The sequence below is a fragment of the Buteo buteo genome, chromosome 5 (assembly GCF_964188355.1).
Source record: "Buteo buteo chromosome 5, bButBut1.hap1.1, whole genome shotgun sequence".
NCBI classification, from domain to species: Eukaryota; Metazoa; Chordata; class Aves; order Accipitriformes; family Accipitridae; genus Buteo; species Buteo buteo.
This window is the reverse complement of record NC_134175.1, coordinates 48,503,310-48,530,514: the sequence shown is the minus strand read 5'-3', so window position 1 is coordinate 48,530,514 and position 27,205 is coordinate 48,503,310. Positions and strand designations below refer to the sequence as shown.

Genomic DNA, 27,205 nt, shown 5'->3' with positions numbered 1-27,205 from the left:
ACAAAATCACAAAATTCAGCTAGTTTCACTATAAAATAGGAATATGATGTAGATTGTGTAGACTGTAAAATGAGGGTATAATTTCTTGTGCATTGGTGATATTTTTTTTTAAATACTTGTGGTAGAAACCTCAAAGGAAATATGCCATGATGCTAAGTAGTAGCCTTTTTCTAGTTGTTGTTTACCAGTATAAAATAGACTAACTTCATGTAGTGAATGATTCTATGTACAAGTGCTATTTCTGTTGAAATTCATGTAAAAAAAATTCAATCAGCAATACAACAAAATCAGGCATATATAATAGCTTTTCAATGGGAGTGCAGATATTAGAACAATGTCTTTTGAACACAAAATATATGTAATACAGCCATCAAGGTGTATTATCAAACAATCAAAATAGAAAGTAACAATTACAATACTTGATTTTAGATGAAAATGTGGGTTGATATTGCCAAAATATATTCATGCTGCCATTTACTTTCATTACGTGGTTAAATGATATATTGGTTATTTGATTTTTGTTTTATCCAAAATAAAGTTTCAAAAATAACACTAGAATACATTTCTAGTAACAAAAATGGTGGGAGCTGTGACTTTGCTGGATGTAATTGCGAAGTGAAAGGGGCTGCTTAGATCAGGAAACTTCAAATACATACACCTTAATTTTCCAAGTCATCAGTCTTCTAATTGCCGTAACACCATTCATTACATTAGCATTAATATATGAAATATATCTAGGCAATTTGCCCAGTTCTAAGTACAGTACATAGTTGTCTTCCATAAATACTCAAACCACCATTAATGAAAACTAATGGCCCATCAAAATTTGCATTCAGAGTACTGCTTGAAATCTCCAAAGGACTGTCCACAATGCTAGTGTAGCAATTTTTGGCATTTGAAATTGCTGTTTCCCAATATGTTGCTGCACTTGATGCTAATTACCCAACAAAATAGATAAATACAACAATTTTAATGTATATTATAACCCAGTTTCAGCAGCAAGATTGTAATTAGTGATCGAACAACACTCTTGTTAGCATAATCAAGCAAATAAATCATTTAACTTGTGTGATATTTAAAGGTTTCAAATAGCATTTTCTTCCCTAGTGTGTGAAAGCAAGTTGTCTTTATGCTAAAGTCAAGTGCTTTTCTAAAATCATCTAGTATATTTTAAAATTAATATAGAAATAGATAAATTCATCCTAATACTAGAAATAGCAGATGAAGTAACTACTAAGAGAATATAATAGTAATGCAGACATAAATAGTCCAAAATTTTGCTTTAGAATTATGGTCAAAAATAGCTGTGTAACACAGTGGGGGTTTTTTGGTATGAGACTGTGTTATGCTGTATATCAGTTACCCGGTAGTTTCTGAACAATTAAAACCTGTATTCTTTAGGTCTTAAGGCATAACTGGCCAGCTGTGATCAGTTCATGGTTTTTGGCAGGTATTCATATGAGGTTTGACCTCAAGATGTCTGTACTTCAGAATTTCTGGGTTGATTTTTTGGTTTGGTTTTGCTATTGGTTTTGTTTGGTTTTTTTGTTTGGGTTTGTTTTGTTTTGTTTGGGTTTTTTTGTAAATATACCTGAAATGTCAGGATTTGCATGAGCTTCACCTTCCTTAAATTTTCAGGTTGTCTTTCTCATTTAACTCCCCACACTGTATCCATATCTCTTTCGAAAAGTTGTAGTGCACCATATAAATCCTCCATGTAAGAGAAGACTAAGTACTAGTTCAGTAAGATTTTGTAAATTATATTTTTATTTGAATGTTTATCCAGGTGACACATGAACAAGGATGGAAGAGGAAGATAAAAGAATCATTATGAAGCATATTTTGAGTTTTCACTTGTGATTTGTTGTGATTTGTCCTTTTTTAATGGTATAGGTGGCATAGGAGACTAGTCAACCTCTGTGTTCACAGTCAAGTACTTTGAGGACTAGTAATGAGTTTATGCTCTGATGATTTCTGTTTCTTGTGTTGTGAAGGGAGGGATAGAAGAACTTCATGATCTGATATGTCTGACACTATTGATGGAAATTGTCTAGATACTGTTAACTGTATATGAGAGCAGCAATAGTCTCAGTAGCTCAGTAAGCAAAAAAGGCACATGATGGAACATTCAGTTGGTTATGTAGAAATGGTTTGGCTCTATGTTAATACTAAAAGGGAGAAAGGAAACTATTTGTGGTGTGGGTAATTATTGGTAGTTGAACTTGATTAAACACATGCCATTCCTTCTTCTCTTAGTAAAAGAATATGCAAAGTTGGTTATTTGGAGTTTTTGTTTGTTTCCCTTCCCTGAAAAAGCAGGCAGGTCAGCAGATTGCAATTTTGGGAGGCTGTTGAAACCATAGCCAAGCATGAGTTTTTGCACAAAGTACTAAAGAAATGCCTTAAAGAGTTTGATTGTTTCTTTGAAGTAAATGATACAAAGCACCAAAACTGTATGTGTTTTGCTTCCTTCTTGTACTCCAGTCTTAGAAAAAAATATTTTATCAATGGGTTTGTGTCCTGGTTTCAGCTGGCATAGAGTTAATTGTCTTCCTAGTAGCTGGCATAGTGTTATGTTTTGGATTTAGTATGAGAAAAATGTTGATAACACACTGATGTTTCCAGTTGTTTCTAAGCAGTGTTTAGACTAAGTCAAGGATTTTTCAGCTTCTCATGCCCAGCCAGCGAGAAGGTTGGAGGGGCACAAGAAGTTGGGAGGGGACACAGCCAGGACAGCTGACCCAAACTGGCCAAGGGGGTATTCCAGACCATGGGACATCATGCCCAGTATATAAACTGGGGGGAGTTGGCCTGGGTGGATCACTGCTCGGGAACTAACTGGGCATCAGTCGGCCAGTGGTGAGCAATTGCATTTTGCATCACTTGTTTTGGTATATTCCAATTATTTTATTATTACTATTGTCATTTTATTAGTGTTATTGTTATCATTATTAGTTTCTTCTTTTCTGTTCTATTAAATTGTTCTTATCTCAACCCATGAGTTTTACTATTTCTTTTCTGATTGTCTCCCTTATCCCACTGGGTGGGACGGAAGTGAGTGAGCGGCTGCGTCGTGCTTAGTTGCTGGCTGGGGTTAAACCACAACAGTCTGGATATGTAAAACAGTAAGTTCCAGTATACTATGCACAATACAGCAGTCATTACCAAAATTCTTTAATGGGCCACTCAAATTCATGGTCAAATAGAGGATTTGAAGACTGAAATCACTTCTTCACAAAAAATCATTTCATTGAAAAAGTTAGCCTAAACCTTTAGGATAAATAATTCATTATTGTGGGTCATAATCTCACAGGAAAAAAAGAAAAAGAAGTCAAAGTCCCATGATTTCACTTATGGATTATATCCAGTCACTTCTATATTTTTATCCCGCATCTGTCTTTTTGTTATAATTCACACCATCACAGTTGAGCACAGGAATTTCTTGTTCTAAGGATGGTCTGATAAAAGCATCAGATATGTACTATTGTTCATTTAACAGATTGATATCACAGGGTGATCTTTTCACTCAGTCAATTCTAGCACCTTTGCATGCATAGGATTGTAGGTTTCCTTTAAATTTTACACAGGTGTCACTGGGGAGTTCCATTTGTGTCTCCAAGTCTTCAGAATATTTTCATTCTTTAGATTGTTGTCTCGTCATATACCTGTGAAGACTACTGAGTAAATGCCTTTTTTCCTTGATATTTTAAGAGTTTATTTTCTTTTGGGCAGTAACTTTTTACAGTTACTGTAATGGAAATTATTTTTCAGATCTGCAGCTTTCATCATGAAACACTAAGCTGTCTACCTCTATAAATTAGTTATTTAAATGTTAAAACTGCAGCACAGGCAACAATTCATTTAACTGAAAAAATGAACTAGAAATGAAGTTTATACACAATATTTGTTGGAAAGGCAGTGTTTCTGAAGTTTAAAAGTTTTTTCTAGCTAGGGTTTTACTTCGGGTTCATCTACAGTAATAACTTTTTCTGTCAGAAATGAAAATGCTGATGAAGTTTAACTCACAATTATACAGACTTGCCCCATTTAATTATTTCACTTAAGATGTTTGAAAGATTCATAACTATTTGAAGAAAAAAAGGAAATGTTTGTCTGTTTTCATCATGTAGAACATTGCTGTGAGATTGTATTTCACAGTAATTGATACTTTAAAAGTAGTCATGAGTGAAGTGTTAAGTCACTGCAGATCAGTAGTTTGTTAATAACCTGAGAATGTGGCACTGTCCATATACTGCCATTTACATTGTTCCAGTTTAAAAATACACATGAAAAACTGAAGACAAAATTGAATTCAATGCTGTTAAATATTTTCTTTTCCTTTTTCTGTTCTTTTCCTTTTCATGGTTAAATTTAACATTCACACAAAAACTACATTGTGTTGCCCTTGAGACTATCGGTCAAATCTAGGTCTGAGGTAATACAGTATTAAAATGTTAGCTAGTTCAATTTGTTTAAAATAGTTACTTCTCCAAAAGGCTGAGAGCAGAGGGGAGTTGCTTGCACTTACTTTTATACTGTTTTGTTGACTCAGAGAATATAACAGAGATGGGCCAATGAAACCTTGTTTCTCTACAGAGACTTCCTAGAAGGCTAGTACCAGAACTACATTTTATTTGATTGATTCAATTTTACTAACAAAATAGCTTCAATTTCTTTATAGTACAAGAATATAGGAAAAATATAGGAGAAATATAGGTTGTGGATCCTCAGAAGTATAATTTTAAATTCATGACATAAAACTCCGTAACTTCTTTTCTGACATGGTGAGCTACAGAGTGTTAGCCTGTCACTAAGGTGAATGACTTGACTAAGTCAAGAGGAACTGATGACCTGCAATGAGTTGGAAGGAGGACATTGTACTGTTTAAGTCTTGTGAAGGGACTAAGGACTCAGGTGGGGTGTTTTGGCATTCAAAGAAACAGAAACAGACACTGAAACGTGTTATGGAATGTGGAACTTGCCAACCTGGAACACTGAGGCCATCTCATCATGCATCTTTGTGTAATCTAGAGACAGTGAGGATTTACGTGTTAAGGACTTGAAATCAGAAGATTGGCTATGGTTTCTGTGTCAGTGTTTGGCCATTACTTTACTGAAGTTTGAGTTTGATATCAAAGCTGTTTAAAATCACTTTCTGATGCATTGGGAGGTAGAGCCTGTTTTTCTTCTTTTTCATGATTTCTTAGTTATTGATTGTAATTTGTTTTTAATGAAAAATGCGTTTTAGCATTGCAAGCAATTTTCTTCACTTGTGAAAATTAATTTCTTCCCTAGAGTAAAGTCAGTAGAATTTCCATATATAACTAGGCTTTTTAATTTAGGATTTTCTACGGAAGTAGCCTCAAATCAGCAGTTGTTGCAGCAAAAGTGGAACTAGGGAAGACTGCTTTCATGTCTCCTGCATCTTAATAACGCAGTACCTTCAGCCTCTCTCTATAACCTTCTCTCCAAAATATCTCCAGAGCAGTACCCCACATCTTTCATCCTAAGACCTCACCCAAGTTTCTCTCCTGCTCTTCTGCACAACAGATGTCTCTACTGCAAGCCCTTGTAGAGTCTTCCCCCATTCACAGTTCCACAGTTCGCTATCACAATACTCCATTTTCCTCACGTATTCCTTAAATTTCTCTTTTTTTTTTCTCTCCACTCCCCATCTTCTCTGTGTCAAAACAAAGCACAGGCTGTGCCACTCTGGAGCTACACATGAAGTGATATACTGGCCAGCACACGTGCTGCGTGGCCATCTGGCTGCCAGCAAACTGAAGGGATTCAACCAGTCAATCATGCCACTATGTTTCATTATACTGGGGCTCAGTCAGACAAGATTTTGTATGGGGTGGCTTCTGAGTTCGTCAAGGAAGTATGGCATATGCGTGTTCTTGGTTTCACTTCAAAAGGAGATCTGTATTTTGACAAAGGTTGTGTTAGCTCTGTGCATTGATTTTTCCTAAGGTTTTAAATAGTTATCAAAAACTAGCAGAAGTATCTCGTGCCTTTACCATGAAAAGTAGAATACAGGATGTTGTTGCTCCTGTTATATTTGATAGAAATAGCTGGCAGTGCTTTGCATTGGATTTGTTTATCTACAGCTAGAAATGTCAGGAAGTTCTTCACTGAAATAATGCTTTTATGCAATGTCTGAAGGATGGCATTAAGAGTTAGCATTGGCTAAGTGTTTTCTGTGTGTTCGGTATGCTCTGTGTTTCAGTCTCACCCAGACAGGAAAGGACTGATTTGCTTTCCTTCCAGCAACCATTGAGACTGATGAATAATGGGAACAAGATGTCTGAAATTAATTATGATAAAAATGAAAAGATTATGTTATAAGGGAAACAGCTGAAGGACTTGGCATTGGTTAGGTAAGGAGCTCTTCACTGTGAACATTCAGTCGCTATGAGTTAGCTGAGTCCTTGATTTGGAAGCAAGTTTAAGTTCTCAAGTATTTAGTCTATTAAAATTAGACAGTAAGCATCATTACTGTGTTTATTATTCTTTGGGATTTGACAAAATTTGCTTGCCTTTCAGAAATACACTTTTGCATTTTCAGTGCATTCTTTAGTTTCCTCTAAACTGAACCATCATCATGTACCTCATGGAAGATATTTATGTAGAAGATGTTAGTTTGCATTAAATAAATGATTCCACCTTGAGCATGCAATGCTGGTGCCTGCATATGTGAAATTTAAAGGTTGGGGTTTTTTCTCTCTTGGCACATGGCAGGTCACAAAAGCATGTCATGGCTGATTTTCGTACCCTGATTCTCAAGCTGTGATAGTCTCAGATGTGATATAAGGGTGAGCAGTCCTTGGGCACCCCTGATTTATGACATTTGACTATAGTCCCTGACGGTATGGCCGTTATGAGTAGCGGTGCCATACTACAGAGCTTTTCTGTCGTCACCCCAGTGTCTTTATTGAAACACCAACAGGATGTAGCTGTTGTAGAAAGCAGTTCTATAATCTTGATGTCATCCTTCAGAGCTACAGCAAAGCTAATAAATGTGGCCTTTTATATGCATATGGGTATAAAGAAATACCAAGAGAGTTAAGGGCACTTCTAGTGTTCTTCTGATTTCCCCTCGTTTTAACCTATTCTGTCTTCCAAGCCTTAGCAATAGGGAATGCAATTGTCTATGAGAGCTGCTGTGAAGGTTTTCAAAAGTGTATATTTAATATTCCTTTCTTCTCTTTGTATTATTTCTTCTTGCTGTGTTTCCTGATAGGTGGTCTTTGCTTTTTCTTTTTGCATTGTGGTTGTTGTGACTTACTTTATACGCCTTTTGTACAATATCAAGTGATGGCATGAAACATGAAATACTCAAAACTTGGTAGAAATGCCACCCCAGTACTGGTTTGTGGAAAATTAGTAAAGATTATTACCTTAAAGAAATTATAAACCATTAACACTAAGGCATGTTACTAGCTTTCATTAGATTAATAAAAGACTAACAAGCTCTTTAACTGAAGAGGCTCTTTCATTAATTCCAGCAGGTAATGAGTCAAAGTCTCAAAATGGCAAACTGATAACACTGATTAGTGCTGTATATTTCTGAACAAAACTAAAGCAATCCCTAATGTTGATATTTAAATTATGTTAATGGGGTTTCAAAATTCAAAAATAATGTTTTCCTGAGGTGATGTAAGTGAAATGAAGTAGAGAATGTGCATCTCATGTATACCTTTCAGTTTCTTGAAATTTCTTTTAAATTGCTTGTCTTCATACACTGCTGTTTAAATTGTTATGAAGATTATCTTTACATTAATACTGTCATTTGTATCTTAATTTCTTTTTAAATGAAAATTTACATTCCACAGTAACCAATATGGCCACAGCAATATGATCAAACTCAGTGTTTCTATCCGCATGTTGCTTAGAATCCTGTCTGAATTTAAGTGAAATCTTTATGGCTAAAGTCACCTGAAATCCAACCCTTGAAAAATGCTACCTGTACTGCAATTGCGCATCAGTTGAGAATTCTCCTAAATTTTTGACAAGTCCTTCATACTGTGATTCAAGTATTCTGCATGTGTGAATTGACAAGGATGGTTTGAAGTTTTATGCTACTATGTGCATAGCATGTCTCTTTTTTTCTGTTATTTTAAAATCTTGTGTAAATTATAATGGAAAAGTTACTATCAATGTAAGTTGCTAATTTCAATAACTTCTTTAAGACAGTAACGAGATTCTTAATTATTTTTTATGGTAGTCGTCGTACTTCTTAATTTGAGCACTCAGGTGAACATTCAAGTAATGAAAACCTGGAACCAGAGTTCCTGTCATCTCTACATACATAGTGAATGGATATAGCAAAGTTTGAGAACAAACCCTGTGTTGTAGTAATACGTCATCTGCAAATAAGGTTTTGTAACTTTCAGGTATAAATTGGGCATAATTCAGTTTTTCCACTTAAAAATGTGTGAAAACCTATCACCTAAAGAGAAAAGAGTAAATTTATACATCCAAAATTTCTATTTTTAAAATTAAAAAAGCTACTTTATTTATTCTTTGAGCAATTTTCCTTAAAAGTGATTTGATAATTGACCTCAAAAACTTTTTCCCACCTTAAGTTTCAAATGTATATAATTTCATAGTGATCCTTTTAATTTTTGAAACTTGGAAATTTTTCAGATAAAAAGCTTTGGTGGGCAGACCAGAACTTAGCTCAGATTGGTACCTGTAACAAAAAAGATGGAAGAAACCCAACTGTCCTGCGAAACAAAACTTCAGGTGTTGTACATATGAAAGTGTATGATAAAGCGACACAGCAAGGTATGTTAAATTTTAAGCGTGTTTAACCAACTTTTAGATTGCATAGTATCTTTTCCCTTCTTATTCTCTAAACATGGCTAGAACAAAATAATATGTATTTCATTGTAATTCAGTGATAAAATACTATAAAATATTTTATTATTGACTAAATTACTGAATATAATAGGATAATTGATTTAGCATATCTGCCTGATATATTTTAATTTATTAGGTGTTTTCTGAATTTTGCACTATACTGAAATTTGACATTCTTTTAGAGAATCTAAGTTTAAAAGTTTTAGTAAAAAAAATCAGTTAATATGTGAACCTCATCTCAAATTATTGACATTTTGAGTAGGTGAAGTATTATGAGAGAATTCATTAATATTCTTCACTATCTATTTGTTTTAAGACAGTTTAATTAATCTAAATTGACAGAAGTGACAGTAGTATAAATCAAAAGTGAGACAGCGGAAAAATGGGTGAATGTTGCTAATACTGCCAAAACTTAGTTGGCAAAGTGGGAGCTAAAATAATACGAAAAAATGTAATTTGGGCTCATGCACACAGTTTTATGAATTTGGAGATCAGAGATGAAAACATTTGGGAGATTCTTTAGAAAGAGATTATTTCTGATTCCAGCTACTGAAAGTGGTGAGAATGGGATCTACATGAAACAAATTATTTCATTTTGTGGAGAAGCTTCCAAAAGAACACAGGATGGTTTACTACAATAAGTAGTCTATGTACGGAGTACTTTAATTCAGTTACATATTGAGCACTTCTGGGAACACTTGCCATTTTACCTGATGTAGGAAACGCCAAAGGTGATTCGCCAGCCTGGCCCTTATTTTTAAGTGTTGTGAAAGAGTAAGTAATAAAAATTTAGGCATTCAGTAATGTTTCTGTCATTTTAAAATGCTTGAACTCCCTACCATCAAGACGTACACATAGCTCGTGGGTGCCCAAATGTTAACTGTGTCTGGTGTCTGTGGCATTAATATGCCTCTTCCATTGTACAAAAGTCAAGAAAAGGAACAGTTCTGTGTTTTTGTACTACTGAACTTCAACTGTAATAGAATCTTGTCATAGAATGGTTTGGGTTGGAAGGGTCATCTAGTTCCAACCCCCCTGCCATGGGCAGGGACACCTTCCACTAGACCAGGTTGCTCAAAGCCCCATCCAACCTGGCCTGGAACACTGCCAGGGATGGGGCAGCCACAGCCTCTCTGGGCAACCTGTTCCAGTGCCTCACTGCCCTCACAGTGAAGAACTTCTTCCTTACATCTGATCTAAATCTGCACTCTCTCAGTTGAAAGCCATTACCCCTTGTCATGTCACTACACACCCTTGTAAAGAGTCCTTCTCCAGTTTTCCTGTAGGCCCCCTTTAGGTACTGGAAGGCAGCTGTAAGGTCTCCCTGGAGCCTTCTCTTCTCCAGGCTGAACAACCCCAAGTCTCTTAGCCTGTCTTCATAGGAGAGGTGCTCCAGCCCTCTGATCATCGCCGTGGCCCTCCTCTGGACCTGCTTCAACAGGTCCATGAACTTCTTTTGTTGCGGGCCTCAGAGCTGAACGCAGTACTCAATGAATAATGAGAGCTCTTAAGTTGTATAGTGAAGTATCACCTTGCTGATCTTCATTTTGACGAAGAGCAATGTCAGGGTTTTGGATATAAAAATCAAACACTGTAGATGGGATTCAGCTTTACACTTGCACTTTTTTTTAAAGAATCTTTGCATATTTCGTATGCATCTTGCATTTCGTTAAAGTGACATGAGAGCAAGTGTGATGTGAGGGCACTTACAGATTTCTCTGTATACAAATCTGGCATCCTAGATTTTTGTTTTTACTGTATAATTTGTTCCTTTGTCTGAGGATACCTGAGACTTTGAAACCTCGCCCGTCTTTTCCAGTTGTATGGTTGGATTGTTAGAAAACATCTGTCATTTTAGATGAAGAAATGCTTTCTACTTCAAAATCAGGAATGCAAAAATAAGTGTGACAAGTAGCACTCTGATTCATATAGGTTTGGTAACTTGTAATCAGCTAATTTCTTGAATGTCATAGTAGACTTAGATGTTTCTTCATGAAGCTTTGAATTTCTAAGATGTGTTTATTGTACTGTTTATTGTATTGTGTATAATGTTTATTACAAATCTTACTAAAAAGTGTTCATTATTACTTAAAAGTAAATATTGTTTTAATTAAGAAGTAGGGACATGGACCTGTGAGATCACATTGGAGTGTATCTTAAATACACTAAACAAATGCTGGTTCATGACAATAATGAGGTTAATATAACGTTTGATGAATGAATACAAATATGATCAATGATTTGCTCACAGTCTAGAATAAGATACACCTAGACTAATGTCAGTGAGATTTCATCATGGCTACTCCAAACTTAATGCAGTATTTTCAGTTTTATCATATGCTTTTACTTTAAAAGAGGCAGATTCTTCTTAGAAAACTGAGTTATTCGAAGTGTGCAGATAAAATACTGTAAGAGTAAAGCATGGAAGAGTATGTGAATAGTAGCATAGCCTGAAATATTTTATGCATATCTCTATTTTTCAAAGAAGTTAGCTGAAGAGAATTTGGTTTTGGTAATACTAATAAATTGATACCAACACTCATTTTTAGTCAGGATTGCACTGTTCTAATTTTGTTTCCTCTTGTCTCTTCTCCCATCATGGTATAGGTAGCAATTCCTGTCAGTTAAACAATGGTGGATGCTCCCAGCTTTGTTTACCAACATCAGAAACCACCAGGACTTGTGTGTGTACAATAGGCTACAACCTTCAAAAAAACCGCATGGCGTGCAAAGGTAAAATGGATTTCAATATTTATTTTAACTGACTTCGGTTTTATGGGAATGCTGTAATGAGAAATCAAACTTCCTTTATTAATTTTAAGTTAAATAACTATGCTTAATATCCTTGATTAAAGCCGTAATAGAGAAATGTGTATTGTGGTTAGGACAGAATTTAAATTTAGCTTTTAATTTCTTTATTTAGCTCTGCACAGATTTTAGTGGAAACTCTGAAGAATTTTTTTTATTTTTTTTAATGTAGGCAGAAAAGCAGACAGTCTGAGCCATCATTAATAGCAGGACATATTTTTTCAAGGTCACACACCTTATCTTTAAACTAAATTATAGGCTACAGTATCTGAAAAGTTGGGTATCTCATCCTATTCTATTGCCCTTACTACAAAGTAGTATTTTTATTTTTTTTTTTTTATTCTTTTGTCTTATTTGAGCAGGAAAAAATGCAAAACATAGCTTACAACCAAAGTCTTACTTTTGCCTGAATAATACAAAATGCCTTTATGATAAAGGTGCCTTATAGTTTTATAAATTTAATATTATTTATTCCTATGAGGGATTGCTACCTTATCTAGTTAACAGTAGAGTATACATGGAAGGAGAATTAAGCTACATAAATGTGGCTTTTCTACTTCTTTGGTGCTTTTCATATGTGACAATAACATGTTCTTAACATTTTTTATTTCTTTTTAAAATAGTTGGTTTTCCTTTTACAATTACTTCAGATACTTATAACTTTCAGATGTGGGTTAAGGTAAAACTGGTAGATGCTGTGTATTCGAAATCTGTTCCTCCTCTATGTCTAGATATACTGCTTTCTAGATCATAACAGCTTTCTATGATTAAATTTTCCTTCAATTAAAAAAGTCATGAGTCAAAAACATTTTTATTCTGTCCTGAAAATTCATGGAGAAAAACTGGCAAGTGCTATTCTGTACATATATACTTGTTTAGCATTGCTCTTTTCATTTGCTAGCTAGATTTCTTCTTCCTTTGAAGAAAATTTTTTAATTCCCTACCTGAAACTTTTTAGTTCACATTCTTAGGGTCTTCTACTAGCTAGATCTTTACAAAGAAAGAAATTTTCAAAGAATTGGTGTGAAGAAAAAGGAACTTTTTTGTGTATAGTAGTTAAAATTCTTCAGTAATATGCATTAAGTATCATCATGCTGTGTAATTTTTCTTAAACTTAGAAGTGAGTATGAACAGATTAGGGCAACAAATTATTTGTTCTCATTTTGGTTGTCAGCAATTAGGTGTAATTCATCTAAACTGGGAATGACTACATAACAAGACCTCTACACAGTAGAATTTCTTCCTACTTAATAGAAATAGGTGCATCTGGAGTGTAATTAATCTAACACAAAAGTAGGCATTTAAAATGCATCAGCTGCATTGTTCACTAAGACTATGTATTTCTCCCTGTTGTCTGTAAAGGAAGTGTGCATGGATAAAAGAGGCAAGATCAATCCCATGCCTCGAAAGACAATTTACAGTCTTGAGTCCTACTTTGCACAAGTTCTTTAAAATTGTCTCTTGCTGAATGTGTACAGAAAGTGCAGATGTGGACTGAAAATATTCTTAAATTTCTCATAATTAAAAAACATTTTCTTCTTAAGTTTTAATTTTCATTACTGCTAATTACTTAATTATAAGGTGATGCTTGAAATGGACAGTGACTCCCTTCTCTTTGTAAGACTGCATTTATCATTGAATTAGAAATACACTATAGTAATTCATGGAAGTTTTTTCAAAGAGATGCAGTTACCATTCTGGGAAACTATGGAGCAGTGTTGGAAAATTATGTCTAGTGCTTGTTAATTCCTCAAGTCTTGTTAATTGTAGAAGTCTCCACTTTGCTCTCATTGGCTATTTTATTTTTCCCCCAGGTATTGAATCATTTCTTATGTATTCTATTCATGAAGGAATTAGAGGAATTCCTCTTGATCCAAATGATAAAATGGATGCTTTAATGCCTGTTTCTGGAACTTCATTTGCTGTGGGCATAGACTTCCATGCAGGTAAATATTATGTATAGTTTATTGTATGTATGGTAAATACTGGATACTCTTCTTATAAATGAAATAAACCACGAGTTTTCAAACCTTCTAAGTAATTACAACTGTATTTAAAGGAATTGGAAGCTGATTGTGTGTTACATTGTTAACCTCTAGCTGTTTATTATTTACAGTAAATAGAAAAGCATGTATTATGTGTATGTAGATTGCATTAGCAGCACTATCCACTGTTTTTCAGTGGAGAGATCACTGAGATCTTGAGTAGGAAACTGGTGGTTTTACAGAAAGTGGTCATAAATCTGTAGGAAAGCAGGTTTCACTAGTTCCTTTTTCATAGAAAAAAGCTTGTTCCTGTTAGGACATTTTTTTCCACTGAATTTTCTTAGTCCTATGTATTGTACCTAGCAGGTGGTTTTGACAGCTGAGTGGAATAGTTTTCTTTCTGTCCAGTAAAGGTCAGCCACTTCATTGCAGCGTACAAGCCAACTCTGTATCTGTTTCTTCCTTTTAGAAGTGGGTGCTCTAACAGCCTGAAGAACAGGCATTTCTATCTTAAGTACACAGCATAACTTTCCACTGCAGTGTTATAAATAACAAACAGGTTTTAGTTTAGATAGCCTCACAAATTTCCTATGAAATTAGGAGGTTTATGTTTTGCATGCCTGTGAAAGAAGGTGGAAAGAAATTAAGGATCAGGTCCTGAAAAGCAGGTACGATACTCCCATTGGTATGATAAGGTGTCTGAATATCTTCAAAGACATTAGGAATTTTTGGTTGGTTTACAGAAAATAAGAAATCTGTGATCAAGTACTGACCTGAATACATCTTGTATCTCCATATTTTTAACCCATTAGCTCTTTGACCAGCCTTTCTTCTAAACTGATTTTCTCATGGGCTGTTTTTGTTACCCATTGAGTTTATGAGCTAGCAGTTTAGAAATAAAATTTTAAGTTACCTATGTTATATACATATGGACATTGGGTTCCTGAAATATGCAATTATTTTGTCATACTCGTTTTTCATTTTGAAATAAATTCTCCCTGGGACTTCAGCATTGAGAGATCCTAAGTTTTTGCTTAAGTATATGTTAATATATGCCTTCCTATTAAAACCAGACCTTTTTCTGCTTGTTCTGTTTGACTACTTCATCACACAAATATCAGTAATCTTTTGTTAAGAGATTAGGAGTTAAATTCATTAATGTCTTCTCTGGTTTTGGCCTGTCTTCTTCACTGATGCTCTTGTACGTCTACTCTGCCTAGCAAAATTCCAAGTTCACTCAACATTTTACAGTGCCCTCATACTTGTATATTTTGCTTTCAAATCAGTGACAGCTAATATTCAGAGCTTTTGTTATATCATAGGTATAGTTCAGTCACAGTCTGCTGAGACACAAAAATCACTTAGAAGCCAATGCCTTTATACACATATCTTAGATGGGAAAGACAATGATACAGCTGACTTCTCTATCATCCTGTATCTTTCCAGGAATAGATGAAGTGGTAGCTATGCATGTTCATGACAGAGAGTACTAAGGCAATGCAATTGTGTTTTCCAGGGTTTATATTTTTTATCATAGTATAGTTACCTTAAAAAATACCATTTTTTAATTCCAGTCTTGCAAGCCTTACAAAATTATGATATGTAATACAAAAATCTGAAATTTGGCCTTTTAATTCTAATATACTGATGCTAGGATTTTTTTGGGGGGGTTGCATCTTGTGTTTTCTTTAGGTTTGATTTTTTTTTAGCATAGTCTACTTATAGGATATACTAGCTCCTATTTCAGAGAGCTTTGTTTGGACTTCACTAGTTGATATCAAATTAGCATTTTGAAAGATGCATGTGCTGATTTTTAGCTTTTTGGAAAAATGATGTTTGAGGAAGGATGAAATTGAGTGAGGTTTGCCACTCAATTGCCAGCTTGCATGATGATCAGTTACAGCACAGGGAACATGAATATGACTGACAGTGACAAATGCATTGCTAAACATGAATGTAAATCTTCTGTAGGAGTGAAATCACAAGGGGATACTGTGTTGTAAAAAGTTAGAGTACAGCTTTCAATGGCATTGCAGCTTTAAAAGCAATTGTTTTTCTCATTTTGATACATTACCTTGAATTTTCTGAATTCATTCCTGAAACCTTTGTTCATCAAATATGGTTCAGAAAGCAAGTGGAGGTACTTTCAGATTTCATCTTGGTTTTTTTCACTTAGTGACTGTTGCTTGCCTTTCATTCTTAATCGTGAAACATTCCTAAATTCTGATCTACTCTCAGTAATGTTTAGGAATGTAAAGTGGCTAAAATATATTAACATACGCTAGTAGTATAGCGTATCATAGTTGAAAGACTTACGGCAATATTTTTTGCAGACATGAAAGAACTAGAAGATAAATGTACCTTTTTTCTCTCTGTCTTGATACTTCTAAATTCTCATTAAAGTACTGCAAGAGTGGTTTTGACCTTTGGACTTTTTTAGAGGTCGTTAGGGAGTGGGGTTCCCAGTGTTATTTAAGACATAGGTTTATAAAACTGAGTGTGATCCTGGTAGCCTTTCATTTCTGTATTGTTAAAGATAACGGCATAGATTCTTCCCTGCTGCTGAAGACTTCTTCACAGTATGTCAAGCAAATGCCCATTGTTTTTTCCTCTCAAGATTGTTCCAGGAAGCTCACCATACTTTTTACCTTATTATTTGGTTTGCATTTGTTAAAATTCTTATTTCACATGATAGGAAATTCTCTGTACTTAAGCTTGGTCTGGTTGGAGGAGAACCTGCATGGCAGAGAAACACTATTGTATTTTAGACATCAAGAGCATTCTGTGTATTGAAGAAACAAGAACATCATGTTTATTTGCAGAATGATGATCTTTAAACTGATGGGTAGAACTATGTCTTCAAGAAAGTGATCCTGTTCATCAGGAGACACTATCTTAACTCCTACTGACTTAGAGGGCACAAACTACTTAATGGATAGTAGCATTTCTGTCTTTTTAAAGTACAACAACATAGAGTGGTTACATGAATGTTTTCATTAGTGCCAACAAACCACCATAAATGTGGACTAATAGTTGAAATTGTTGATAATTTTGAAATAACCGCAGTGTTATTGCTGAGCCTTTTTCAGTTCTGCAGCAGTTCATCTCAGAAACAGCTTAGGAGTTGCAAGACTTTGCTTCTGTGAAAAGCGGAGTCTTCCCAGTCCGTCACTGAATTTTGCTGAATGGGGGTTTTGCTAGTGAGGTCTGGGAACACAGAGGTGTTCTGTCACGTATTTTTCCACACATTTGTCTCCGTTTTCTGTCCTACTCTTACTCATGCTATCATTGTGCCTCCATTGTGCCATTTGTATCCGTGGTGTGCATACAGGTGTGTATAGGTGGGAGGAGAATAGATTCTACTCTCTTTGTTGAAATAAGCATTTTGAACATTTACAGACTAAGCTGACAAAGCCTGACAAGAGGGGTAATATTCGGCAAATACTTTGTATGTTGAATTTTGAGTTACAGGCTTTTATTGACAAAATACTAATGCATTAAATGGAATTAATTTCCAGTGTTTGCTGATAAGCTGCCTGTGGATGTCAATGTGAGGCCATGGTTACTAATGCTCACCACTTAGCAAAATGCTTGTGGAAGCTGCGTAAAGTTGCAGACAGTTGTTTCCCATTTTATGGCAACTGTCATTTCCAGGTAGTAATCCTCTTCAGATTCCAGCAATAGAATAGGTTAATAGATACTGAAGGCTTAAAATTGAGTATAGGCCTTCTTTCCATCTGTCTGAAGCCACAACTGACTTCAGGAACCAAATGCTGAAGAGTTTTTGTCTCCACGTCTGTTATTTTTCAGAGTAATTGGGAAAATAAAACAGGTTCGTGCAATTATAATATTAATAGTGCTACCTGACAGAGACAGCTACCTGACACACAGATCTGTGAAAACATCATCCACTTTTATAAGTGAACAGACTACAACAAAATAAAGGCTAATTGCTTAATCTGAATTCCTATTAACTTATTCTGCCCAGTATGAGTCTTCAGTGGTTGAGTCCTACTGAGAATGTTACTCCGTGATTTATTGAGATACAGCAAACTTTGTTTATTAACAGGAAAGAACCCATAAAAATTGCGGTCTCCGTAAAATGAGAAGGGTTTGTCATTTGGATCATACCATCTGTATCCAAGTGCAAATTGAAACTCAGCAAATGCTGTAGTATCATGTGTATTTGAAACCCACATGGATCTTTATTACTTTGGTGACAATAAATTCCTTGGAAATTTTCACACTGTACAGCAAAAGAGTGTAGTTTTTTTCTTTTCTTAAGCTGTCATGAAGTACCTGAAAAATAAAAAAAATACTCTGCAATGTAATGTGTGAAAGATAGTGACTGGAAAATTTTGCATTGCTGTGAATAAATAATCTTTATCAGTACTTCAAAAAAAAAAAAGAAAGTTTTGTGGGTTGTTCTTAGTTGGTTGTGTTCTTCTTTTTACTTGGACCATCTTTGAACAATTATATGAAAATGTCATAGTCAATGCATTTTACAGCTATGTTTAATGAATATGTAATTCAGGATACAACATGTAGGCAAGTGAGGCGTAGGACTGTAAAAGAATATGAGAATTTTAAGGAAATCATGTGTTAGCTGAGGTTTAATATCCATGTATGGCTTGGTAATTATTATCTTTACATAGTCAAGCTGTTAGCATTTACTTTTAAGGATACTTTCTAGAAGCAGTGAACCGCATGTGCTTTGTGAACTTCCTCCAACACAGCAGATATTACTTGAGTTTCCCCGATTAGTTGCAGTCCCAAAACTACTTACGTAATTTTTTTTGTAGAACAGATACATTCTGCTTAAAAATTCTGGTCATTTTACAGGAACACTACCAATTAAATAAAAAACAAATTTGACTGATATTAGAATAGTATTCCTTGTAATATTTATCTTGAAAATGTGTTTTCCTTTATTATTGGGAAGTATTTTTATATCTCTGAAGTTACATCTGCACATCTCCGTGATTTTGTATCTTCTCACCATCCTTTTTTGTATGTGCACAGCCATTAGTTGCTTTCTACCTGTTTATATTCAGGTCAGGTATATTGTGTATTAAGGAACAATGTTGATCATTAACAAAACAAAGCTGTGTCATAACATACTGCATTTTACCGAAAGTAAGTTATATAATTTATATTACTATATAATAATATATATAAAGTAATTTAGATAGACTTTTAATGGTTGTTGTGTGTAATGATATATTTTAAAGAGAAATATGATTTTTTAAATTTTTTTTATCTCTTTAACACGTGATTATCTAGAAGCAAATCCAGGTAACTCAGTTGTTTGAATTTTTGGATTACTGAAAAACACTATTTTAGGAAAACAGCACTAGGAAGTCAGTTGTGCTGTATACATTACGATTTAGTCATGGAAGTGAAACCACAGAGATCTCTGTGTTCTTATAACAGTTTCTAAGCTGTTATGTGGCTTCTTGCTCATGTGGCTCACTTAAATAGTCATAGTATGAATACAAAGTGGTTTATTTTTATGGAGATGAATTGAACTGTAATATGAAATACATAAAATTCACTTCTAGAATGTCTTATCCAGTTGGTAAACATAATAGGTAGAATTTTTTTTTTTATTAACTATGTACTTTCAGATAAGACTCTGTAGTAATTCTGTATATCTCATATTCCACTGAAGGGTGTTTGGCATACACTTGCATACAGTCATAGATCAGTATCTTATTGTTGAATGTATGTGCAGCTAGTATTAAGATCTGTGTGTAATTTTTGTACTCATTTGAAATAAGTAGCAAAATACATGCCTCCTGTATGTGATAATCAAATTATATGTTTGGGATACTTGCAGTCAGAATTTGTCATTTGTTTTATTGGTAGTGTGGCTAGGGTTCTTGAGCATACCAAACTGATTTGGTCTTGGAATTGACTGTTATCTGTGTAAGTTTTGTTTTTCTCTTTTCTTTTTTATATATATATTTACACAGACACACACGCGCACGTATATATATGTATGTATATGTGTGTCTATACGTGTATATATGTGCATAAATATGTAGATATAGAAATATTTTTATATGTAAGTATTATTTCTATATTTATAGAGAGAAATAGATAAATATACACACATTCTCTCTCTCTCTCTTTCTCTTATGGAATCAAAAGCAGATATATAAAGTATGAAAAAATAAAGGAACAAATATTACTTATCTCTGAGCAATGTCTTTCCCAGACAAAATAGCTCAGTCAAGAGGTCCCCAGCTGACGACTTTGAGACCAGAATGTGCGTTGTAGCATAGCTGGGTTGTTAACTCAGAGCTCTGTCCATGGAAATACAGAGGATTCTGCTTGAGAGACATCACCGCTTTGTTTGCCCCATCTCTTTATCAAGGGTACTTTGTGGCAACAGAGGGGAGTGCATGTCTGTGCTTTGGCCACTCCCAAGTTCTTGGCCTGCCTGATGAGTTTAAAAGGTCAGTGATAATAGGTTGTACTCAAAGACTACTTAGTGGTCCTTCTCTTCCACCAACTGCAGCAGCCAACTGCAGCAGCCAACTGCAGCAGAATGGCAGGGAACACAGCTGAAATGCCTTGAAACACCAAAAAAGACTCTTAGTGAAAGCTTGTCAGGACATTTAAAATAAAAGATGAATTGTGGATAGAGTCAATTTTTTATTCTTTTATCAGTATATCACTCTCAGATGTCACACTTTTTTTTTTCTAGTTAAATTTTTTTACACTGCCAAAATTCAACCTGTATGATTGCTGAAGGAAAAGTCTCTGTAGGCTGGTTTACAGTGTAGTTTTTCAGACTCCTAAATATTTTGGAATAGGGATTAATAAACAAAATAATAGAGTTTTCAAGCATTTATCCCATTAGGAAAAAAAAAACCCAAACAACATACTTATCGTGATTTTAGCAGGGGTAGTAGCTTCCATCTGTTGTCATGGCCCTATTGTGTTATATGTGCAGTACTAAATAACCAGTAGAAAACCTAGAATTCTGATTTAATTATTTTAAATAAAGTTTTAAAAATTGAAAAAGAATGAGGAATTAAAGATGATAGTTTTGATACCATTCTTCTGTTTACTCTGAGACATATTAATATGTTATAATTGGCAGGTTTTACAGTTACTCATGTAGATACTTGGACTGAAGCAACTGAATTAATCTAAGAATCATTGCCATGTATTTTATAGGAAATGATACAATCTATTGGACAGACATGGGTTTCAATAAAATTAGCAGATCTAAACGAGACCAAACATGGAAAGAAGACATTGTTACAAACGGTTTGGGAAGAGTTGAAGGCATTGCCGTGGACTGGATAGCAGGTAGGTCTTAGCCTGCTTCAGGAATTGTCATGATTTCTGACAGTATGCTCTTGCATCTTCAGCTCAAGACTAAATAACCTGGTTTGCTTTCAGCTCTGATTTCTAAACAATATTCCAAATGTTTAAAGATTTTTCTTTGAAGATACCGCCACTGGTTTTTGCAATTTTACTAAAGACAGAGAAGTTATTTAAATATCTTGGACACTATTTCTCTAGATGGACAGTCTCAACTGTGACAACCTTGAATACAAGTTTGCACTTTAAAACAGAAGGCTGAATAGGACTACAAATTACAAACATAAGATACATACAAGTTAAAATACAGCAGTTAGTTTCTGGTCCTAACTTACACACTTTAACATTCAAATACTTTTCAAGTAGTCTTTTCTTTTTCCAGTAACTTCAAGGTATTTTTCCTAGGTAACATTTATTGGACGGATCATGGCTTCAACTTAATTGAAGTTGCCAGGCTCAACGGCTCATTCCGATATGTAATTATATCCCAGGGTTTGGACCAGCCAAGATCTATTGCGGTACACCCAGAAAAAGGGTAACATGACCATGGCTACTTGCATTTCTTTTAAAGTTTGCATGCTAGCACTGAAGCTCTGAGATAACTAAACTGAGGCCTTCATCCTAATAGATAAGCATTTAATGAAACGAGAAAGGTTTGTATTGGAAACTACTGTACTGTAACTAAGCACAGGTGGAAGGACATGTTATTCTTATCATGCTCTGAGCTTTTTCATTGGTCTCTGTATGTGTGACATGCTGTACTTTCTTTGCAAAATAGTTTTCATTTTCTAAGACAGTTATTTCAACTGAAGTTTAGACCTTGCTTGGAAGCATGCTTAAATCTGTTCTTAAGTTTCCAGCAAATCCAAGGAAGTCCCATTAGCTAATCATAGAGTCATAGAATGGTTGGAAGGGACCTTAAAGATCATCTACTTCCAACCCCCCTGTCATGGGCAGGGACATCTTCCACTAGACCTCGATGTCACAAATGAAATCATAGAACAATGTAATCCGTGGTAATTATAAATTCTAGTATCATGTAATAGCCCACTGCTACAACCAGGGAGATTGCTCAGGGTAGCTGAAAGTAAAGTGAGATGAAGTGTGTGGGTAAGAGAGTAAGAGTTGTCAAAAATGTCATCTGTATTCATCCAACTGTTTGTTTAGAGTAGGGACTACATGGCAACATTAACAGAAACAGAAGATGTTCTGTCCCCTTCCAGCTGCAAAACTATTGGTAGCAGAGCTACAACTAAAACAGAAGCAGTAAATTCTGCAAAGAATTCCCCCCTTTTTTTTTTTTTTATGGGAATATGAAATGTACTTTCTGAGGAAAAGGCATATAAGCAAGACTCAATGGATTTAACTGCCACGCTTACCCTGCTAAAACGGAAGCGCTAAACGGTGTGTATCAAAATCTTAAAGAATTATTTGAGCAACTACCTTCCCCCAAAGCCAGAGATGACACTGTAGCTCATTTTCCCCAGATTCAATCAAATCACTATCTCACTATTTTCAGGAAAGCAGTCTCTGTACTCAGAGGAGTTTGCAGCCATAGTAATGAAGAAGTCTGACTTCTCACTGAGGCCAAATTGATACCAGTGATGCAAAATGCCATTTGGATCTTTGGCATGGTTTCTTCTATGAGAATTTAGACGTAGCAATCTGTGTATTTTACAGACTAAAGCATTGCAACTTAATGTATTTAAGAATGAAGGTGAAAGCAATAACTGGTTTTATTTTCTGCATAATGTAATAGCTTTTGCCACAAATCATTACAGCTCTGTTCATATAGCACCACTGGTTGCTTGACAGTATCTGCTAACAGTTTAGGATTAATGCTGTTCTTCAGAGTAGCATGTTGTTCAGATCCTAGTCAGGATCTGGCTGAATTAATTAGTATATTTTTGTCTTTAATGTACCAGAATATCTGTGCTTTTCTGTTAGAAACAAAATTTTAAAAAAAAAACAAAAAACTTTTGAAGGTAAGTACACAGGAGCCTGATAAAATTCTTCTAACCAGAAGGGTAGACCAAACTTCTTCAAAACAAGAATTAATTTACAGTATAATTTTCTTCAACATCTATATAATGTATTTGCTGTACATATATACAGTTAGTTTTCCACCCCTTACATCAAAGGAAAAGAAAAGCCCCCATGAAGTCTATGAGGACTAAGTGCAGCAGGTGCAGTTTCTCTGCAGAATACTTAGATATTAAAATAATATGAATTACATTAAAAAAATGCATTATTTTCATATAGAAATTGTAAAAACTATAATCAGTTCTTCTGCAGCATTTGAAGAGGAAAGATGGATTGTAGCTGAGATCCAGCATTTAACAATTGCTATAGGGAAGAGTAAATGCAGAAACCTTGACAGAATAATATCTAATACTGCTATTGATAGCAAAGTTGCATTTTTACTTAAGTGTGGATTTTTTTTATTTTAATGACAATATTTTCACATGATGCTTTCTGGCTCAACAGTTCATGGTTTTATTTTACCATACACATAAGCAGATGAATTGATAGCCAACAACATTAACAAGATTCTTTGGAAAGAAACACTACTTTCTTTTAAGGTAATGGATATTTAGAGATGCCACTGAACCATCTTCTTAGGTCTTAAAATAGAATAGTGTAATGCCACCAAAAAGCAGATATTAATAAAATATGGCTAAAATGTAATTTGGAGGAGTATAAATTATTGCACTTGAAACAAAAAACAGTAAAGGAGAGAAATGTTAAATGCAGAAATTAATTCAGTTGTGAAACATTCCTTAGATGTTTTGATCTTGCTGAGTTTTATAGTTAGTTTTTCAATGTGTTTAGAATACTTAAGAAAACATAGAAGGATGGGAGGACCACGGATAAGTTAATTGTTTTACATGTCTGGTAGAGCGATGTATCTTCTCTGAAGGTAGATAAGCTTCATCTCCCTTTTTTAATACCGTGCCACAGAAAGATATCTTGAGATGTCTCCAATCGAAGTTTCTTCAAGAGAAGGATAGCAATGTTTTGCTAGTGAATTACAGATATACCTTTCTGCCAGAAGATTAAGGCCTTTTTACCTTCTATGTTATTGTCATATCTCTTTTCCCTTTATGAGGCAAAACATTCAAAGGTATTCTTCCCTCCCCTTACCCTGACTTCACATTCTTCATTTCTCTTGAAGCTTGAGTTGACAGCTATAAGAATAGAGAGGAAAATAGCAGTTATTAGATCTTGTTGAATCTGGCAGTTATACCAGGACATAAAGCAGTCAGCATTCAGCTGGTTGGTAACATTATTTATTGTTACTAAGGAAAAAATTAAGAATGTGTGGTCCTACAAAGGAGTGTCTTTGTCCCTCATCAGGTATTCTTATTCATATAACATACGCTTGGCTGATGGGATTTTTTTCCCAATTAAATAATAGCTTTCTGATCAACCTCAGAATTGTGATTGAAATACAGAGTTAAGCTCATACTGAAATAATTCTTAGACTTTGAAGATACCTCCTTTGAAAACATTTTGGGAGTTTCATTTGTGTTTAGGGTTTGGGGGGGGGGGGGGGGGGGAGGAGTTTAAACTCTGATTTAAATTTTTTTCCAAAATATTTTTGAAGATTCTAGGCCAGCATCAAATTTCCACCACTTGCATTTCTGTCAGCTATGTAAATTACATTTGGGATAGTTCCAAAATAAGTTGAGTCGTAGTTGTTCTAGCATTGCAGTATACACACCAAATGTGTTGGTAGCATATTGCTGCCTGCAAAGGTCCAGGAGACGAGTATTTTAGATGGTACTTCCCAGACCTTTTGAGAAGATATGGGAAGATCAAGTTTTTCTGTACTAGTTAATAGTTCATGTAAGTTTATGTATCATTATATTTGTAATCATTAATGCTCTAAGAGAGTGTTAAGTTACTTGCCTTATGTTTTTGGCAGCTTTTCCAGATTTTCTTTGGAGGATTCTGGATTCATTTAACCTGCTAATTATGGTTTTGGTTTTGGTTTTTTTCCCTCAGAGTAACTTGTCTAAGGAAAGAGCACAGAATGTTTAATTCACGTATATTGAATGCCTGCCCTTCTGTAGTCAACATTTAGTTGATGTCCTGTCTTAAGAAAGTACCTCTGACTACATGCCTGAAAGCAAGTTCAGTTCTCTTTAGAGGTGCTGTTAGTAATCTGGTTAAGTTGTGTTAAACTTAAGCAGTGATTTTTGATATCCAGCTGGTTAATACTGTCTATTCTAACATTTCTAAACCATCTTTTAAATTTAGCTAATGTAGCATTTAATTTCCTAATGTAGTATAAGTTTTATAGTTAGTATTCATATTACGGTTTGCTATGTCAAGAAATAAGAGAACAGATTTGTTTATATTATAGCCAGAAAGCCCTACAATTAGAGCCAAAGTAAGGTGGACACTGTTTCGGAAGTTAAATTTGATGAGCTGATTATAGGATCCATATTTGTTCTCCCCTGTCCCATTTTTATCCCTCCTTATTTCATGTATCTGCAGTCATCCAATCAAATGAGCGTAGTGAGGCACTGGCACAGGTTTCCCAGAGAAGTTGTGGCTGCCCCATCCCTGGCAGTGTTCCAGGCCAGGTTGGATGGGGCTTTGAGCAACCTGGTCTAGTGGAAAGTGTCCCTGCCCATGGCAGGGGGTTGGAACCAGATGATCTTTAAGGTCCCTGCCAACTCAGGGGTAGAACTGGTTAGTAATGCACAAAAGACTTTTGTAATCTTTAAAAAGAGACTAATAGATACATTCCACAAAGAGAAAAACAATGGAGAATGGTTTTGTATGTTCTATTAACTTTGTGTCCAGCGTATTACTAAATAATGTTTTAGTGTGTTCTTATGAATACTTGCTATGAAAATGCTTCTCCTCAGGCAATTAGTAATATGCTAGACCTCAATTATATTATCTTAGAAAGAGGTTTCTTGCTCAGAATATATATATATATATATTTGTGTGTGTGTTTATAATACATTTTAACACAAATATGTGTATGTACATACGTATATTTGTAGACACATAGACATTTAGTTAAAGCTATTCCATAGGTTACTGTTTAGTAAGGGAAGTGCTCCATGTAGATTAACTGGCCTCATTTTGCTATACCTAAAGCAACAGGCCGAGGAGTAGGAGGTCATGGCAGAAGTTTGACCTAGTACCTTATCCTGAAATAGTGATGGTACTGTGCCAGTAAGTATACAGTAATACAAAATTAGATAAGTAAGATGCAGATTCTTCCCATGAGCATTAGGGAGAAGAGGAAAATTATTTTCTTCCCAAATAAAATCCGTTTGCTCTACCATTTCCCACAGTGCTACTCAGTGCTTCATATTTAAAACATTTTTAAGGTAGACATACATCTCTTCTATTATCACATTTGTTAGTAATTAGATGCGAGAGCTTCTGTTCCAGTAATTTTTTTTCTAATTTGCTTTTATTTTTCCAAGCACAAAGATGAATTCTTCAAGGAATAGAATTGCATATTGACTGATCGCATACAGTTTTAAGAATTACTTCATATATATAATTTGCAAAAAATCTTCCAACATAGTGTTCTATGAAACAAATATTATGAGACATTTAATCTCTTAAGATTATTTAGAGACATGAGCCTTATCACGTTTTTTAAATACATATTTAATGATAATGGTGCATTTTGTTTGCAAATGAAGTACAGCATTACATATTTTCAACTCTTATTTTGATGCTAAATTTTAATTGGTAATTTCTACAACATTTTAGGTATTTATTTTGGACAGAGTGGGGACAGACTCCTTGCATAGGCAAAGCACACTTAGATGGGTCTGAGAAGGTTGTGCTTGTGAGCCTGGGGATTGCGTGGCCTAATGGGATTTCCATCGACTATGAGGTTTGTTCCTTTGTCTTACAGTATATGTTAAAATGTACAGTATTATGTTTCATTAAAGCCAGCTGGTCTTCCACTTTGATGTACTCTTAATAACTCTTAATTAAATACTTGGACAAGACTGTTGATGTTTCCTTTAAAATTAATCTTTAGGAAAATAAATTATATTGGTGTGATGCTCGTACCGACAAGATAGAAAGAATTGACCTTGAGAGTGGAGGGAATCGGGAGATTGTGCTGTCAGGGAGCAATGTGGATATGTTTTCAGTCGCGGTGTTTGGAGCTTACATCTACTGGTCTGACAGGTAATTTATTTTTCGTAAGTATTTGAGTCTCA

General features: G+C 34.8%; 1 protein-coding gene across 1 annotated transcript in view; it reads left to right on the top strand.

The window, feature by feature from the left end:
* The window catches only part of LRP1B (LDL receptor related protein 1B), a 576,780-nt gene that overhangs the window by 368,943 nt on the left and 180,632 nt on the right, over nucleotides 1-27,205 (top strand). The window contains exons 33-39 of the mRNA XM_075027025.1: nucleotides 8,650-8,790; nucleotides 11,473-11,598; nucleotides 13,488-13,619; nucleotides 20,847-20,981; nucleotides 21,402-21,531; nucleotides 26,745-26,871; nucleotides 27,022-27,173. Coding sequence (XP_074883126.1) covers nucleotides 8,650-8,790; nucleotides 11,473-11,598; nucleotides 13,488-13,619; nucleotides 20,847-20,981; nucleotides 21,402-21,531; nucleotides 26,745-26,871; nucleotides 27,022-27,173 — 943 coding nt within the window. The remainder of the gene's footprint in view (nucleotides 1-8,649; nucleotides 8,791-11,472; nucleotides 11,599-13,487; nucleotides 13,620-20,846; nucleotides 20,982-21,401; nucleotides 21,532-26,744; nucleotides 26,872-27,021; nucleotides 27,174-27,205) is intronic.